Genomic DNA, 19604 nt, shown 5'->3' on the forward strand with positions numbered 1-19604 from the left:
AAAACAGCTGACTTGGACAAAATTTTGATAATTAAATTAGAAATATTGCAAAAGCTCTATCTTCTGATTTACTAAAAGCCATTCAATGCGTTCTGTGCAGAGGAAAAAAGGGATTGTTCCAGTAACCTTTAAGTATTAGCTCTTAATAAAGAACAGCCTGCTATAAGATCCCAAAACTGGTTTCAAATTGTCTGTCATGGAAAAAAGATTTCTCTCAGCAACCAGCAGCATTTGAAGAAGCAACTTGAGAATCAAATCCCACAGAAATGGAAAGATTCTCAATATTATGACTGTGGTTTTAGTTTTGTCTGGGGCATTAAGATGACAGTGTTTCACCACTTATTTTGCAAATCCTCTTACAAAGGCTCTCTGTCACGATTATATGAGATTTGATGTCTGATGCACAGTCCTGTTCTAACCCTTTGTGGCTGCAGGCACAGGCTTTTCAAATCTGATGCTGCAGCTCAGCTGAGATCGTGCCTTTTGGCACTAATGAAAGCAGAATTAAGTTTCCCCAGTCAGGCAACTAGAGGTAAAAAGAAGTTATCAACCTCTGCTGAATAAAGAGGGCTGCCACAGGCTCACCATTCTCAGCTGCCTTCTGCAAAGTTCTTTAAAGAACTCCAAGTTTATGTGCAATATTTCAAAAATCAGGGGGGAAAAGAGAGTTTCACAAAAGTAAAGCATGAACACCCACGAGGCAGATTTCCTCCAATGAAATCCCCAGAGCTCACGTGCCAGCTGGGATATGTAATGCAGAAATGGTCATACCTATAGATGAAGACTGAGGGCTGATCAGGAGATCCTCCTGCACTTGCTCGCTCCCTGGGACCGTCTGCTGGTCGCTCAGGGAGCTCTGGGATGCGCTCACGGGCTGCGACACCTCCTCGTGAGCCTCCTCGTCACTCAGCCTTTCCACCTTGACTCGCACGTCCTCCTCGATCACCAGCGGAGAACTGGCTTTGGTGCTCTCACAAGTCACATAATCTGCCATCCTCCTGCTGGACTCGGAGGGCCCAGGCATTTCCAAAGTCCTAGAGTTCTCCGCCTGCTTCACCTTTTCTGACTGAAGTCTTCGATCAATTCCAAAAGGAAAAGTCCAGGGAAAAGCTAAGGACGAGTCCACGGGCTGATTTCTGGACTCTGGGTAGGAAGTGGAAGGATTGAGCACTTGGGGGGAGCTGGTTTGTGTGTTGCACTTGAGGGGGCTCTCAGGAGACATGACGATGTAGCTCTTGCGCTTCCTCCGAGACTCCCGGCACACGGGAATGGTTCTTTCCACCACGCTGCACTCGGAGGAGACGGGAGACAGGCTGCCATCCCGGGAGGTGAAATTGCAGTTTGCACTGCTCTCCTGTCCTGCATCCAGCACCTTCTCCTGCTGGCTGTTGGGTGTATTCCACAAAATGCTGGACTTCATGAATTCCGAGCACGTGCTGGCCACGCTGAACATCTGCATGTAGCTGGCGGCGGCCAGCACGTCGATGATGTTCTCGGTGTTGATGGACAGCGTGGCGGTGTAGGCGTACTCCAGCAGCGGGATGAACCCCGTCACCGTCACGTGGTGCAGGTCCAGCACGCTCTTGCTCTCGTCCTCTGCTTGGCCCACGAGTTTGGAGCGGAAGAAGTCGCTGCAGGCTGCCAGGACCACCTTGTGTGCCCTGAAGATCTTGTCCTGGACGCGGATGGTGATGTCGCAGAAGTGGCCGTCATTCCGGAGCATGTTCAGCTTCCCCAGCATCTCCTGACTGTGAGCAGGGGAGTTATGAGTGAATGTTTTAACACCCATTTTTAGATGGCTCTCTTAGCGTTCTTCCCACATATGACAGATCAAAGGTATCCTGAAATAAAGAGGAAAACTGTCATTTCCATCTCTGAAAACAAAAGTCAAGTGGATTCATGATTGTAAGACTCTGTACAAAGAAAATTCATCTGAATCTCTAAGGCCAGGTTTCTCTAGGATCCAGACTGTGCAAGGGACTAACTCTACAGAAATGCAATTACTTGTAATTTTCATAATCACAGATTAAATTATTTGCAATCTCTCCCTACCATCTTCCATACATCTATGTATCTACACCTCCCTATACCTATAGGGGTATCTCTCCCTCTCTTTCTCCCTCTCTCTTCACACTCCTGCTATGCCCACTCAAAACCAAATTCCCGACACAGTTCAAAAAAATGTTTGTAATACTAAAAAGAAAGCATTTTTTAAACTGTTATCTGTGTAGAAACCTGTATTTTCTGGGCCCAGAAAACCACTGCTCATAGTTCTTAAACTGACAGACTACTGAAGATATCTTTTAAACAGAAAAGTCAGGCTGAGTCAACAACAAGGGTGCAGGAGTAAGCAAATCTCCCAGGGAAGGTATTTAATACCAGAAAAGCTTTAGAGAAACTACAGCATGAATTTTCAGAGGCTAGAGTTCAAGCTAGTAAACATAAAACAACAGTTGCCAATAGGTCTGATTTCCTGCTCTAGTGCAGGTATTGATTACCTAAAGCTGCTTTTAATAGTTTTAAACTAGGATCAGAAGTTATTGAAAATTCCTTCACAAACACAGTGCAATATAAACCTCAAAGGAAAGTTTAAGTTTAAATCAAACAGACATAAACTGATTTTATGTATGTGATAAATAAAACAAGGAGGGCAACTTCTTTCTCCTGAAAAACACAAACCTGCCTTCTTGGGGACCAGTTCTCTCCATGTGGGAGCAAATGCATGTGTTCTGTGCAAGTTCTTGATGAGAATGTCTGACCCCTGGATTCCCCAAAAATTTCAGAATCATTTCACTGTAAAGGGAACATAAACCACAGTGTTTCACCTGCTTAAGCCCCCTCCAAGCCTCCATGGAAGCTTTCTGTGTTGCACACACCTCATACAATTAACACGATACAGAATTATCTCACTGGTTAATCATCAACAGCATTATTGTGTTTGATTCATTCCTGGAGTCAGCCAGCTTCTGCACATCATCCTTCTTTCCCTTCCATGTAAAAAAAAACATCCCATGCTTGCAAATGGCTCACGTGGAGCTTCACAGAGCAACTGCAAGGGTGGAACAACTTATCCCAAATGTGACACATGGAAAGAGCAGCTGTCACAGCCCACCTGGCTCTACAGACATTGACACTTGGCTGCTTCTTGTTCCTGGGTTTTCACTTTTGATACTCAAACCCTTGCAGACAGAGGAACCCTAACTGTTCAAGAGCACAGATTAACTAACACCTGATAATATATATAAAGTCTGGTGGAAAACGTAAGGGCCATTTGGGTTTAAAATGAAATTTCACACTGGTGCAGAGGAAGAAGTTAAGCACAAGCAAAACATTCCCTTCACTGAAAGAAAACAGATCGACCTCAAGAGGCATCTGAACATCCAGACTCTTTGTTCTCCAGCATGAATCAAATGAAAACCACATTTCATTGATCTCAAACCAACACACTACAGCAAAACCTTGTAAAAGCATATTCAAAAGTGGCCTTTGGATCCCCTTCCTCCTGAATCCCGGCTGCTGCAGCTGTTCCTTGGCACATCAGAAGTCCACAAGTTCTGTTCAGCAGAGGTACAAGAAGAACACATTCACAAGGAATAGCCACAGAACAATTTGGTATTTAGAAATAGTACCAATACATCGTTATAAACAAGGAGAAAAATCTCAGAGCAACCTTCCCAGCTCCTAGAGGCACTAAAGACAAGCCCATTTTCCTCTCTGTTCTTCTGAACAGGGAATGCTCAGCTCAGCCCAGAGCTCGATTCTGCTGCCCTGCTCTAAACCATTCCTTGTCCTGCTGCCCCCTCCTGCTGCCTCTCCCCTCTTCTGGCTTCCTTCCCCTTCTCCCTTCATCTTTTGCTTCCTTGACCTTGATCTGGTTACAGAATTTAAAATAAAATAGCGGAAGTCAGTGATGTGCAATAAATTGATTTAAATTTATTACAGGAGCAGTGTTCCTGCCACGAATGTGGGATATTGCTCTGTTAAATCACTTCTGTAAAATGACTTTCACCCTCATTGCACTGACACCTCCATTCAAACAAGTGGCTCCCACCCAGGCCTCAGTGTGAATAAGGAGCATGCACAAATGCTATTTTCAGAAAAATCCAAAGGGCCAGGCTGAGGAGGGGGAAAAATATCAGTTCCTTACAGTTAATGATGTAGTAAAAACATCAAATATTTTTAGAAGGTAATTTAAACAGTAAGAAAGTATTTTCCACATGAAAAGATGAGCGTGCTAAAGCACAGCCAGGTTATACAATGGTTCAAACCCTCTCTGCAATCTTTCAGTGGCACAAGGCACTTTTATAGCTGCACTCAATTCACAGTGACCTGACAGGGTAAAGGGCTGCACCATTACAGCTCCAGCCCCAGTCCATCATCTCTGTATTATCACCACTTCAAAATAGCACTTTGGCAGGTCTCATTTCCCATTCTGAGGCAGTCCCTGACAGCAGCTCTCGGGTGCCAGATCCCAGAACTAAATATACCCACGCCCTTGGGAGTGCTGGGGTGGGGACAGCAAGGAGCACACCTCAGCTAAGTGGTAAGTGGGCTGGAGCTGGAAAAGCTGTTAATTTTGGAGCCACAAACCATCGGGGATCCTCTAGGCAGGGACCAGGGATGGTATCACCAAGAGTGGGGCTCCTCCTCCCACAACACATTTCAAACCTCCAGAGAAACACAGCAAAATTCAAAGACACTTTCACAGGTTTTAAAAATATTCACAGTGGGACACTTCAGTCCGTATTTAACGGGCTGTATTTAACTTTGACACAGACATTTAGAGTTGGAGAATGGTTTTTCCAGAATGCATTCCTACCCTGGAAGCACGTGAGGAATCACCAGCACAGGTGAGACAAGGTGAGAATCCAAACGTGAGCACTCCCAGAGCAAGGACAAGGTGAGAATCCAAACGTGAGCACTCCCAGAGCAAGGACAATTTTGTCCACTATTAGCCAAAAGCAGTCTGAAGGGAAGTGCTACTGTACCAAAGGCTTTGTACAATTCATTTGAAAATTAGTTTTTTGGTTTTTTTTTTTAACTCCTAGGAGCACAAATGAAGACCTGACCTTTAAGCAGTTTGGAGTAACTCAGCTCTTTCTCACTGTTTCAAGGCTACTGAAATGCAAGTTTTAGCAACAGCCACCACAGCACACATACACAGTTTTGGGATCCAACAGGTGTCAAGTTTCCGAGCTTAGAAACAGCAAAGATGAAACTGTACACTCTAAGTGTAATGTTATAATGTAATGAAACTGTGAATGGAAAAGAAACTACACTGGAATTCAAAAATATTGCTTATGCCACCTATTTACTTCCATGTACACAAAATTTAGCTCCCTATTCACCTGCTGCCTAATGTGATGGCTCAAATCATTGGGTTTGAAACATGGTATCTATAATAACATTTTAGAAGAGTCAGTGAATCAAACTCAGGGAGCTGTTTGCCTTCAGTTTCTCACTTAGTCACATCATTTCAAAACAAAAGTAATTTTTAGCACCACAAAACCACCACTGTACCTTTAACCTCCCTATCCTGATAGGTGGCAATTTACAGCATGAAAACACCAACTTTTTCTGAACACTGAAACCAACACACTTTATACCATTTGTAGCCTCAAAACAATTAGGAAATTCCCACCCTGGTGCTCACCAAGCCCTCAGATACATTCACCCAACTGTGAGCCCACGGTGTAAATCAGATCATTGGTTGGTTTTTATATTATTATTTATTTTTAATGTCAGTCACTCCTTGGGCACTGGTTAGAGCAGCATTCCATCAACAGCAGCAGTCCAGACACAGACAAATCTTCCACGGGGATAAACATGTGACCTGGAGCATTTTATCTCTGTCATCTCACTGCAGTACACAGGTACCAGCACCCCTCACTCCCTCAAATTAACTGCTTAGTATAATTAACTATAATTAAGTTCATAATTGAATCAGAACAACTGCTTCAATCAGAACGAACTACAAGTCTGTTATTTCTATTTCTATCTCTATCCAAACACACGTCTCTTTCCCCAACAGCAGCTGGCCTAATAAAAGGTACTATCTCCATTATAAATCTTGTCCTGGTTCACTTCACAAAACTGCTGGCCAGAGCTACCACACCATCCTAGTTTCAAATCAATCAACAGCACTTTCTAACCTTGATTTTAAATCATATTTTAACTCAGGATAGTGAACCTAGTTTGACCTCAACCCAGCACTGCCAAGCCGGACAGCATTCATGTAAAAGAGGCAAACAGAGGGTTCTGTGCTTGAAATGACATCAGTGTGGAGCATTCACTTTGGAGCTCTGGAATGCCTGGAATGCAAACCTGTAACCTCTGGCTGCAGTGCATGAGTGGACCAGGGAAATGACCCTTTCTGGGAAGTATGCTGGGCTTGAGAACTTCAGTTTCCTCCAGGACAGCAGATTCCAAAGTGTGAGTGCACAAAGGAGCCAGTGTTCAGGAGCTACTGCATAAACCCCGTTGTGTTAAACCTGAGAGAGAGGCCAAGCTCCAGCCTGTACTGGGGCTGAGGTGATGCCACAGCCTGCAAACAACTGGGAGCACTCGGGGCTGGGCCCGACTCAGTCCTTGGTCCTTCAGTTCAGGAACCAAACCACTTCTGACTCTCCAAACCATTCCACTGAAACATCCCAGGACACTGCCACTGCCCCTGTGTCCCTTTCCTCCAGCTTCTCAGAAGAGGACAATGTTCAGTCACTTTCTGTTTTAAAGAGTTTGGAGGTGTTTTGTTCTCGGCCAGGGCTCAAGCTGCACATGGAACATTCACTTCCCTGGGAGGATCTCTGTCTGCCCACCAGGAGTGGCTGATGACAGGTAGGGAACTCCAGAGAACTCCACTTGGGAGCTGGGATGGAAGAGCAATTTCACCTAACAAACTGAAAGCCGAAATACTGCAACCCACCTATTTATTATGAGCAGCTAATACACAGCAGAAGGCACATAAAGAGTGTGTTGTGCTTTCCCAGTGTACACCAAAAATACTGCACTTCACAAGACCATGTATTTTGTAAAGATTGGGGTTTTGGCACACCACTTTTGACAAGTTCATGTGCCAGAGCTGTTGAGGCCACTGACTTCATGACCATTACTGCTGCTCACAGAGAGCATTTGTTGGGTGCTCTGTACTCACCCCCCAGCCTGTTCCTTTGTTCCACACTTAATTTTTATCTTTTATTTTTTTACTTTCCAAGGATGCTACGGTGGCAAATTGGTTCATAAGCAGCCATCTCTTCCTCTGAAAAACTCCTTGCAAAGAGACTTTCCAAATTCTAGAATTTAGATCTTCCTAAATTTTAGGTATAGCCCACGAGAAGCTGCTGCTGAAGGGTGGCAGGCAGTACTCCAGAACCAGACTTCAGCTCCATGGAGAGAGACTAAAACACGATCAGGAATCAGCCATAGCTGAGGCTGATCCAGGTCAATGTAAGTAACCTACACAATTATCAGAGGCTCTGAATGTTCATCACTCCCAGAAACTGACAATAAGCTACTCTCATTCCCCAATTTTAAATGGATTTGTAAACATCTAGGTAAGTTTCTCCTGAGTGCTGTAAGAGCTGAGGTTTACAAAGTCAACACACCAAGGCTACAAGTCTTCACAGAATTTGCTGAGATTTGCACATCTGGAAATCCTGAGCTGTGACAGGGCCCACCACCATTTTTGGTGGCAACCATGGTAAACCTCATCAGGGCAGGACAGAGATAAAGAAAAAAGCACACAATATTTCTTTACTGTAAGTCCTCCAACAGACCAGGAACAGCGTTTATCTGCAAAGGACAAGGTGAAAAGCATCCAACAGCTCCTCCTCCAAAATAATTACTCAGGAAAAAGGCAGGCCCAGGGTGTCCATGAAAGACATGTTTCGTATTCCTAACAGATCTCTGCAGTTTGCCCCAAATGAAACCCTGCAGCAATAGGAAACAAAAGCTTTGACTGTAGCATGGCACAAGGAGCAAGCAGATGTGTGCGGCCATGGCAGAGCCCCAGCTCACAGCCACAGCTCTGACTCACACTGACACTGCTATCAAAAACATTAATCTTTCATGGGGATAGGAAAAAACTGACTCAGATCATGGAAAAATGCATTTGCATGATGCAAATCTAGTAGGTGCATTTGAATTCTCAGGGCTGGTGAAGCCATTGAGACAAGTAGTGGGGTGCCAAAGCCATCAATTTGCTCTACAAAATGGTTTTATTGTAAAGTGGAGATGGGATGTCAGCTGCAACAGAACACTTCTGAAAGGATAAAATTAGAAAACATTTACATACACATTTGAAGGGAACAGTACCAACAGACCTTCCCCAAGCAGAAGAGCACAGACTATCTTAGACTGGTTTGCATGAGTGGAACTTCAGCTGAGTGCTGACTCCAGAGCTGACACCCCTCCTCTTGGAGGTGCCAAGGCTCCCAGCCTCTTATCAGCCCTGCAATTTATCACTCAAAACCAGCCTCTGCTTTTGGCAACAATGCCTTAATCACTGTTAGCTTTCTGAAAAAAGTTGATCTAATTAACTTCTCAGTGCATATTCCTATACAAGAGAGAGCAAAAAATCCTCCCACTCTGGCATTCTGCTCTAATTCTTACCAGCAGCAAGGTGTGAGGTATGGTCAGACACTGCACCATCCTTGCAATCCACTTCTACAGCTTCTGGTACTTGATTTTAACTTCCCGTGCCAAAAGATGGACAACCAACACCTGAGCATGTACTTCCTGCTCCTCTGTGGTTTTACAGATTTTTATTTATTTTTATACTATGGATATTAAGCACAATGGCTGCTGTTAAAGCAATATGGACCAAGAGCAAATCAGAAATATTTGCTTAATTCCAAATATCTCAGTTGTCCTCATTCAAAACTATAAAACTCCAAGGAAAGGTTTACAGTTTCCAAAGTGAGGAGACCAAAGTCTTCCTCATGTCACAAGACTGCCTGAGCACATGAAAGTAAAAAAAAAAAACAACAAAAAAAACCAAACCCAAAACATCTACTGTGATGAAAAAGAGGTATATATGTGTCTACTACTTTTATTTTAGAATATTAAAACCAACAGAAAACATATCACAGAGCTGTTGCTCCTGTACTGCGAGGTCACAGCAAAGAAAAAGTTGAAAACCATGAGTTAAACCATCACTATTTTTTGGGAGTTGTTGTTTCCACATTTAAGGCGAAGCACAATGTGTCTTAGGGATTTTTGTTTGTTTCCTGACGAGACATTTGCATGGGAATTAAGAAGTTGGATGTAAAAATGCAGCAGTTGTGCTCTGACAGTGTGAGAGGAGCTATTAAAGACAGCCCGTGTGGGCTGACAGGAGCAGAATTACAGCCTGCAGAGGAGAGCCCAGCACACGGCTCAGGATGGGAACGTGTGCATCCAAACCAAGCCAAACCTGCTGACCAAAGGGATCCCACAAACCTCAGAAACGGCCCAGTGACGGAACAGGACACAGCACAGAACTTACCTGTTGGGGCTGATGCAGCTTCCAGAGGGTTTCTGCAGAGTGTATCTGCTTGAAACCCCCAGGCATGTCCTGGAACTCAGAGTGGAGCTCTCCCATCTGGCAGAATTAAGCACTCATCTGCCTGACTATAATAATTACAGATTCCAAGGCCACATTCATTAACTTCACCAGCAGCCACATACTTGCAGCAGATTCTCATGCAGCTCTGGCTTGTCATTTCCTCATGAAAGTGACACTTCTGGATTTATTCTTGTCCCTTACCAACCCTTATGTATGGCCTACAGGAAGGGGCCTGCAAGACCTTCTCCTGTCTGATCTCAAATTGGCAGGAGGGTTTAATTCCACTTCAGTGCTCTCTTTTTAATTTTTATGGCAGGAATTGCACATCAGTTATGTCTCAGTAAATGAGAGTTGTGGTCTCTGCAGCTGATGGGCTCACAGCTGCCATGGAGCAGGTCTAGAGTGAAAACCAACACACAGATAAATGGGGACATTATTAACTGCAGAAATGTCACAGGGCTGGAAGTTAAGTTGTCCACAGTGAAGTTTCAACTGCTAAATGCTCCCGTTGGCTTCAGGGCAATGGAAATTCATCTGCCCAGCTCTGTAAATGGCCATGGCTGAGCACAGAGCCTCCTGACTGATGGGAAAAGCTGTGAGCTGGCAGGAGCTTCTAATCCAAAGGCTTGGGAATCCCTGAGAGCCGACCTGGGGCTCTGAACGCAGGCACTGAGTGTGCTGGATTAATGCAGCAAGATTAAAGCATAGCTACAACTCCTGGCACAGATAAAACCTGCAGATTAAATGTCATGTTGTAGGTGTGTAAAACATGCTACCACTCCTTTCATTAGAAGCCAGTCTAAAAGTGTTTCCATTAGACTGTGCTGTGATGAAATAGTGATACTTTAATTCCCAGGGAAGAGGTGTCAGTGTACCAGGAGAGGCAGGACTGTTCAAAGACTGTCTCATTTTGTGGTGCACACCTGCAAATAAGCTTGGCAACATTAGCACTATGATAATTTCATCTCTCAAATATTTCATGTACAAGGCCTGATTATTAAAAAATATAGAGATGTTTTCATCTCTCAAAGACACATGATTGCAGGTGTTTGTATACAAGTGCACAAATCCAGCCAAATGAAAACAAACTGAAGGAAAAAAGAATGAAGAATAAGAAAACAAACAGAAATTGGGATACCACCTGTGTTTACTGAAGTTAAAGTGTCTCAAGCTGAATTGATAATGTATTTTTCAGAGAAAGAGGAAATGCCAGCTATGATGAGAACTTCATTAAATGTTTGACTAACATGACAAATAGAGCTGTTAGTGCAAACACACAGATGAACAGACAAACTGAAGGTAAAGAGGCAGCTGAGAGAAATTCATGTACTTGGATAACACATTGAAGAATTCACCTATGGAGTGCCATAAGGACTCATTGCTGCAAAGATCTCCAAGACACTGGCTCAGAAAATGCTGATCAAAAGGCTAAGGTGTATTGTCAGCACAACACACAAAAACAAATGACTGAGAACTGGAGTCTCCCAGGAACAGAACGAAATTAATGGGAAATCCAAGGGCATGAATTTAACATTTGACATGATACACAGGGATCTAGAACGGACTTGAGCTGTGAACTGGAAGCTGATGAGTTAAAAGTGACTTTGGAGTAAGATCTCCACACTGTTACATTAAATTAACAGCTAAGCAAAAGGCACACAGAGCAGCAGCCTGCTGCAACGCCTGATTTCTTGCCAGGTATTTGTCAATATCTATTTTAACCTCCTGAAGGAGTCTTGAGAAGAGGGTTTTGGTGTATTTTTCTTCTCTGTGCAGCTGTCCCTTAACGTGTCTGCAAAGTAAACTGTGCTTAGATCTTCTCAGAGCATCTTCCTTCAGCAGGCAATGTTACAGCAGGGGCACTGGAGCAGCCACAACTGACAGGAACACAGCGAGGGCACTGAGCAGCACAACAGCTCTTAATCTCAGCATCTAATTAAAAGCAGAGATTACAACAATCAGGGCAGGACAGTAGTGCCTGCTGTATGGAAACTGATCTGACGCCACAGAATGTTTTTCTGCAACAGTAAGATGTTTGCTGAGATCATTTCCAGATAGAGAAAGAAGATCTATGTCCTTTTTTAAGACTCTCTGCCTTTCTACATAACTGAAGTTTGCTGGCTCCAACAAAACCCACGTTTCATGCAACAGTGATGCACTGAAATAAGATTTATCTGGGGAGAATTGTCTTGTTTTCCTCAGCCATGACAGTTTTTTGAGTTTTGGTGTGATCATTTGAAGTCATCACTTCTGGAGAACAGAATGTTACTATTCACTACTTCAAAGGACCCAGATTTAACTTGTTGCTTTTTTGAAGCTGCAGTGTAGTGCAGAAAGTTTATGTGCCTAATATAGCTTTCACATGGTTGAATAAGCAAACCAGATAAATGCCACCTTCCCCAGCCCTGGTGCTTTCAACTCTGCACTGTAGGAATCTCACGTTAGCATTCCTTACAGCACATAAAAGCAATTTTCTGACAGCACTTAAAACTGAGCCTTGTTTAACAATATGAGCAGGAACTGTGAAAAGGTCTTGTTCCACACTGAACTACCTTCATTCTTGTAATAAAAATTAACGTGTGAACTTCACTAGGCAGAGTGTTTTGGGATACCTCACAGCAGATTCACTACCCTATACTTTTGCTTTTCACCAATTCCCCAAAACACACACGATCAAACTACTAAACATCAATATATAAAACAAATCTCCACTTTTTTGGTTTTTGGTTGTGGTTTTTTTTGTAGAATAAAAGCAACAAGTGAATTGAGTCCTCATCATATCCTTATGCAGGGAAGCAGCTCAGAATGAAATCAGCTTACAGTGAATGGGCTGATGTGTTACAGCCCTAAGGCACACATTCAAATTTAACCACGCTTTCCATGGCACTGTTCATGCATAATTTTTATGGGATCTCAGTAACTTTTTTATCCTTTTGCTCCATGCAAATTCAGGTTAAGTTCTTCCCAAATTTCTTAGTGTAGAGAAGCTGTTAGATGACCATTTCCCACTCTGTGTAATAAAAAGCAAGGCTGCAGTTTTATTTGCAGTTTGGTCTTTAACAACAGTACAAAAACCCCCAACTGAATATTAAATTTTCTAAGTACTGCAAATTGCCAAAAAATGTCCATATATTACTTTCATTTGCACGTGGCACCAACTGCAGCAACCTGCTAATTTAAACTAATTCCAGAAAGCTATTTTTTCTTGTTTTACCATGGCTACCCACAGCATTTGAGCCTTCACTTTCAGAAGCTCTGCAAACGTATCAACAAGAAGTCAGGAAAAACATCCATGAAGAGACTACTCAAGCCAGCCTCCCAAATTAGTCACAAAAACAAGAATCTCCAAGCCCCTTCTGGTGATGGCATGTGGAAGAAATAGCAGGAAAAATGGCACAGCAAAGCAGCACGGCTCAAGATTGTTTGGGTAGCACTACTCCTCTGGATCCCTGGAAGAGTCAAAAAGACAAAAATAACAAAACTCTCCCATCTGTTGATCCCCACACATTATTTTTTCCTTTCCTCCAAGGCAAAATCAGGGGTGCATTACACAAAAGCAGCCAAAGTGGAGTCCCTCCTCTCCACTGCGCCCCAAACCATGCCGCCCACCTCACTGTGCTCCCTGCTGTCCCTGGAAACCACTCCTTGTCTCATCTGACAGAAATAAGAGACTGGAAGGCACACCACAACCAGGAGGTTTGTCACAACCAAATTTGGCTAAGTGCTAGTTTTCACTAGTTCAGCACAAAGCTTACCTGTCAACTGACTGGTTGTTTGAAATATTCAGGTTTATTACACAAAATGACAGCTTTTCTCTCTCACTTTTATTCCAGGAAGCATTACACCCTAATGAAATCCACATTAACTACAACAAATGATTTCTTCTGAAGGGCAATGCATATCTGAACTCTCCCTGAAGCACAGCAGCCCCATAAACACCCCCAGTGCTGGAAGCAACACTGAAGAAAAACCTCAATAAAGAGCAGAAGGGAGAGATCAAGGCGAAGTCTCACATCCGTGTGATGCGAGGAGGAGAACAGGCACTGCTGATCCAGACAGCAGGGACTGCTGCCAGCAGCCAAGGTGTCACAGACACTTCACCACCAGCCACCTTCCCAACGGAAGCAGCTAGAAAGAATCCTCAACAAGTTCAAGCAAGGCAGGAATGTGGTTGTGTCATCACCCTTTCAGCACTACGTGTACCTTTATTTTCCTAATGACTCATTTATGCAGATAAATGCCTAAAAGGAGTTCTTCTTGGCTCCAAATCCTAAAAGTGCTTGTATTTATCCACAAATCACATTATCAGGTGAGCAGCAACTCCACAGGCTGGAGCTCTCTGCCCTTGTATGGCCACAGCTGGCCGGGCAGAACCATATCCATGGTTGGTGCTGGGCATAAGGAGAGTTTTGTGGGGTTTTTTTAAACCTCCAGCATCTTTACTAACATTTACAGAAACTTCTCACAGCAGCTATTTCAAAACAGGGGTAGTTATCCACTTAAAAAAAACCCAAACAAAACGTTGAAAGAAGACTGCAGGGACTGTCAGACCACAGAGCTTCAACAGTGTCAATATCTGTCCCCAGCAGGGGAGCACTGTGTCCCTTAACCCACCAGTTACCCCAGGCCCACGAGTCATTTCTGGGAGCCTGGCTCTCCACAGGACACGGCATCTTCACGCTTCCACTGCCTTCCAACTCAACTCTGGCAAGTATCCACCACAAGTGTAGTTTTTTCCATAATGCTCTCTTGGTAATATCCAAATACAAAATGCCTTATCAACGGCCATCTGTAGCTGTATTTATAAACTAAGATCTTCTTCAGTATCTGTATTTCCACTACAATATCTCTCACTATGATTACTGTGTTCATTTGCACTTGGAATATAAAACATTACACACAGTAAATGTTTATAATATTATCACAGAGGAGCTACAAAGTATCCCTTTATTAGAAAGCACATCTCTTTTTATTCAGTCTTCTTGGGTAAAGCAAGCAAACAAATGTTGTGGCCAAATCACCTCAAAACAATAGCAGAGCTCAAAGAAAAAAAACCCCAAAGTGATGAAGAGCTGCCTCCGCAGACAGATGTACTGAACAGACTGGGACAATGCAGCTTGGAAAAGGAAAAGAACCCAAAGAGAGAAAACTGAGAACACCGAGACCTGTAAAATCACAAATGAGGTGCTGATGCAAAAAAAGATTATTTATTCTTTCTCATACTACAAAAAGTACGATTCAGTGAGATTACAGTTTAAAAAGAAAAAAAAAAAAAAAAAACAAACAAAAACCAAACCCAGAAGCCAGGCATTGTTTTTGTACAAGTTGAGGGATTCATCACAGGTATTCTGTGGAAGCTCCAGGTATAAACTGTTGGAAATGTTGAGGTATTGCCCTCAAGGACAGGTCCAACAGGCACTGCCAGCTCAGACCCCTTGCTCAGGCCACCTGAAAACCAGGAGCTGGGGATGGTGCCTGAGCTGCCTGGCGCTGCTGCTGCACTCTCCCCTAATGATTCACTCCTGGCCACTGTCACAGACCACACGCTGAGCCCAACACACTTTTTGCAGCACTTATTATCCATCGTTCACACACTGCTAAATCTGCTCATGTGAAATAATGATTTCCCCAGCTCTGAAGTGGAACGCATTAAGAACACGCTATTTACAAATAATGCACAGTTTAAGTCACTTCCTTCACTTGATTAAATGGAATGTAAGAATTGAATGAAATGCTGAGCGTTTACATTTCCTGTCACCCCATTTTATCAGGTTTGCAGCTCATTTCCTACCACCACCATTTCATTTCAGCACCTTGCACAAAGCAGTCCGAGACACCTGCTTTCATCCACTGAACCCATTAGAAGAATCAATCTGCTTTCCAAGGCAAGGAGAGTGATGGACTCCTATGTTCACTTAGCAATAAGCACACAACTATTTAATTAGGCCTAGATGCTGGAAACTGCATCTTTGAGGCAACAGCAACGGCCAGAGAATGAAGCATTTCAATTTGTTACATAAATCAATGTTTTCAGTAGGTTTTTTTCTGCTGACTTCCATATGGAAGCAGAGTCACAGGTAGAGGCACATCTCCCACCCAGTTTGGCTCCTGCACCCTCACACAACACTTCTTGGAAGAAACAAGCAATTAAGCTGCTGCCCCTTCTCAGCCACACGCGATTCCAAGATTGATGTCGTATTTCAAGCGACAGACTGTGAACACGCTCTGCAACCGTGGCATTTAATTTAGAAGTCAGCACTTGACACATTGAAGTATTTGGAATTCCTGAAGTCTGGCTGTCTGCACAGTTGCATAATTTGAGCAGGGATAACCTACTTATAACTGGGAGAGGGAGAAGAATGTCAACAGACAATCCCTTCTACGTCAGGGGACATCTCCTTCCTCGTCACACGCCAGCAAAAGCACCACTGCTTTGTCACACGTTGATTTTCTTTTTCTTTAAGCTAGTGGATTACAATCCCTAAAAGGAGTGGAGCTCCATATATCACCAGATGCTCTCCCAGGAATACATTCAGATGTTCTCAAAGCTCACTGAAAAACAAGTTTAGCAGCTAGAGCGGATGAGGCCAGAGGAACACTGATGTGAAATACCCCACACAATGGGGAGGACCCAAGACTTGCTGCTGGCCACACAAACACCTCACCAGGCACAAGCACCACGCATCCATTCACAGAAAGGCCACAAAGATACAAAATCTCCTTCAGCAAGTCGTGGGATACAACCAAACCCAATGGCTGGGTGGTCGTTCAGCTGTTTTGCTTTTGATCCTCTCGGCAAACAGCTGAGCAGACCCTCGGAGCAGCACAATCCTCCACGGACACTGCAGTGACAGCACCCCTTTGGAAAGTGCCAGAGTTTATGATTAACCTCCTGTTGCAACAAACATGGCAAGGATTCAGTTTCACCCTCTGACTACTCCTCTTACATACTGCAGAAGGAATATGTAAGGACAGTCTCTCCCGTCCAAACCTCACAGCCAGAGAGGTGGGAATTCTGTCACCCTGTAAACAAAACCAGGACAAAAGCTCCCAAGCATGATCCTCCCTCAGCATCCATGCACCATCCACCTGGGGAGACCAAAGTGGGGCTGCACATTCCCCTCCCACGGAAAGAGACTGCTTGGAGTGTCAGCAGCAATTAAAGCTCTGGATTAAAACCAGCTGTTTAAATAGAAGTAGTCCCAAGGGAGAGGCACTTAGAGCATTGTAACTGGCTCCTGGAATAAACAGCTGGACATCAATGGAGGCATTTACACTGGGAGAGCTGGGTCTGAGCTCCAGGTCCAGCTGCACCTCCTCAACCAGCTGCACTTAAACCCAGGCAAGGTGTGCAGGCTCATCACACCTTGGATCTGCACCACGTGTAGACATCGAGCTGCAGCAGGACACCTCGAGGGCAGAAGAAAAGCACATGGCACTCCCAATTCCCAGAGAGACTCCTGGGTCTGTGACCTGCCTGCACAGGACTCATTCCCACTCAGCATCACCCTGCAGGGCCCACACAGCAGTGACAAACAACCACATGTGCCACATGTGACAAACAACCACCACCTCAGCTATGGAAACATCCAGCTCGGAGCCAGGGATCAGCTCAGGAGGGAACTGGGTGACCTCCACCTCAGTAAGAGCTGCCATGTGGATACCTGGGGGATGCACCCCAAGAATAAATCAAATACAAATTTTAAAAAGGGAAAGGAAAAGCCTTGTATCAGGCAGAAAGAAAGCAGAAGCAAATGTGTGACTGGGAAAACTGAGAAACTCCCCATGGGTATGGCAAACGCAGAGTGTCAGACGAGGACAACAATGATTCTAGAAACATCACAAAACGGTTTGGATTGGAAGGGACCTTGAAGATCACATCCAACTCCCCTGCCACGGGTAGGGACACCTTCCACTAGCCCAGGCTGCTCCAAGCCCTGTCCAACCTGGCCTGGAATGGTTCCAGGGAAGGGGCAGCCACAGCTGCTCTGGGCATCCTGTGCCAGGGCCTCAGCACCCACCCTGGGCAGAATTCCCTCTCAATATCCCATCCATCCCTGCCCTCTGTCATCTGAGGCCATTCCCCCTTGTCCTGTCCCTCCATGGCCTTGTCAAAAGTCACTCCCCTGCTTGCCTGGAAACTCTGCAGGCACTGGAAGGGCCTGGAGTGGATAAATCATGCATATGGCCAGAACAAGAGAAAGTGATGGTATTTTACACTGATGGGATGTGCTGATGCCTCAGAACTACACACACTACTTGATTTTACTCTGCTGGACTGCTCAACAAAGAAAACCCCAAAGCAAAGCCAAAACCAAGGCAGGCTTAACCTGAGAGTCTGCCACTGCAGGATCAGCAGGGCCCAGGAGGGAAAAGGGGGAAGTTTCAGCCATGGGAGATGTAACAGGCAGGCAGGAAGAGATCAGAGATGGGAACAGGGCTGACCTCTCTGGCACGTGCAGCAGGGAGGTGATGGCAGGCAGCACAGGAACAGCTGGCACTGGGCATCCAAGATGTGAAAGGACTCAGGGTGGAAACCTCCACCTGCAGGAGGAATGCCTGCCTGCAGCAAGGCTGCACCTGCCCTGAGGGGGGCCAGGGTGGGATGCAGGCCCTTGGCAGGCACTCGGAGGGATAACCTGGTGAGTGAGGAGCAGGGGACACACAGCCCTCAGCAGTGGGCACAACAGGCTCCACGAGGTGGGCTGCAGGACTCGTCCCTCAGGCTCTGGAGGAGGATGTGTCTTTGTGGGTGGGGAAAACCTCAGCAGCGTTTGCAGGCAGGCAGGAGCTCCCTGAGGTGTGGGATTTACCAGGCTGAGCTTGACCCCACGCAAACAGGTACAGCAGATTCTGGAGGCACCAGTACCCTGTGAGTGTTAAAGGAGACAACAGGCTTTTGGCAAGCAAGAAGCAGATGATACCCTCCCAGAATCTGCTGATTATGTTTATATAGAAAAAATACTCTGGAGAGATGGAGGAGAGCAGAAAAACACGAAGCAGTTCCTGGCAGCTGAGCACTGTGACACCCTCACGGTGCGGGGACACAGAGGCACGCAGCAGACCCCGGCAGATGGACACTGAGCAATGTGCAGAAGGGGCTGTTGCGGGGAAAAAACAAACAACAACAAAGGGACAGCAGCTCTGCCTCACGGCTAGTGGGAATCCCTCTATTTCCTCCCACAAGCCGGCACTGGAGGCAGCAGGTATCCCGTCGGGATGCAGGAAACAACACAACTTCCCCCCCCCCAGCCCTCGGAACTCCAGGTTGGCGTGTGTCCCCGCAGGCTCCGGCAGCACTGCGGCCCCGCGGGGCCGGGGACACCCCCGAGGGGACAGCACCGGCACAGGGGACACGAGGCACGGGACACCCCCAAACAGCGGCACGCGGGGCAGGGGCATCCCAGCGGGAGCTGGCACCCCCAAGCAGCGGCAGAAGGGGCAGGGGACACCCGCGGAGAAAGGTGACACCCTCAGACAGCGCGCGGGAGACACCCCCGCCCGGGAACGCTCGGCGAGGCGCGGGGCTGACACGGCCCCGCGGGAGGGGGACACAGCGGCTGTGCGCCGCGCAATGGCATCCCCCGGGGGGCGAGCGCAGCCCCGGGGCCGCGGGGCACGGGCGGGAAAGGACGGGCCGGGCCGGCTCTGGAAGGGAGGCAGCGGGGCCGGAGCCAGATCCCTCCCGCCCCCCAGGGGCACCAGCGGCCGCCGCGCCACCGAGCGGCCCCCTCCCGCTCCAGGCCCGGCCGCGCTCCCCGGTTACCTGCGGGCGGTCGGTGAGGCCGGGCCGCTATCTGGGGGCCATGGCGGCGGGGCCGGGAGGCGGCGGGACGAGCGGGACGGCCGGGACGAGCGGGATGTTGTCGGGGGGGGGGGCGGAGGCCGCCGCCTCCCCCTCAGGCGGCGCGCGGGAAACCCGGGGGAGGGGGGGGGGCGGGGGGCGCGCGACCCCCCCCGCGCGCGGGGGGCGTGAGGGGCGCGCGCGCTGCGCGTGCACGCGGGGGGAGAGAGGGAGGGAGGGGGGCGCGCGCGCGGGGTTGGGGGGGGGGGGGGAGGGGGG

At 46.4% G+C, this 19604-nt stretch overlaps 1 protein-coding gene across 2 annotated transcripts in view; it reads right to left on the reverse strand.

Annotated features, from left to right (window-relative positions):
- Positions 1-19468, reverse strand: part of ZBTB44 (zinc finger and BTB domain containing 44) — a 37743-nt gene extending 18275 nt beyond the window's left edge. For both annotated transcript variants that reach the window (XM_064397865.1, XM_064397866.1), the window contains exons 1-2: positions 19308-19468; positions 772-1841 (exon numbers count right to left, since the gene is read on the reverse strand). In XM_064397865.1, the coding sequence (XP_064253935.1) occupies positions 772-1789 (1018 nt within the window). In that variant the 5' untranslated portion in view covers positions 1790-1841; positions 19308-19468. The remainder of the gene's footprint in view (positions 1-771; positions 1842-19307) is intronic.
- Between the last annotated feature and the right edge of the window lie 136 nt (positions 19469-19604).

This window comes from Passer domesticus, chromosome 23 (genome assembly GCF_036417665.1).
Source record: "Passer domesticus isolate bPasDom1 chromosome 23, bPasDom1.hap1, whole genome shotgun sequence".
Classification (NCBI taxonomy): domain Eukaryota; kingdom Metazoa; phylum Chordata; class Aves; order Passeriformes; family Passeridae; genus Passer; species Passer domesticus.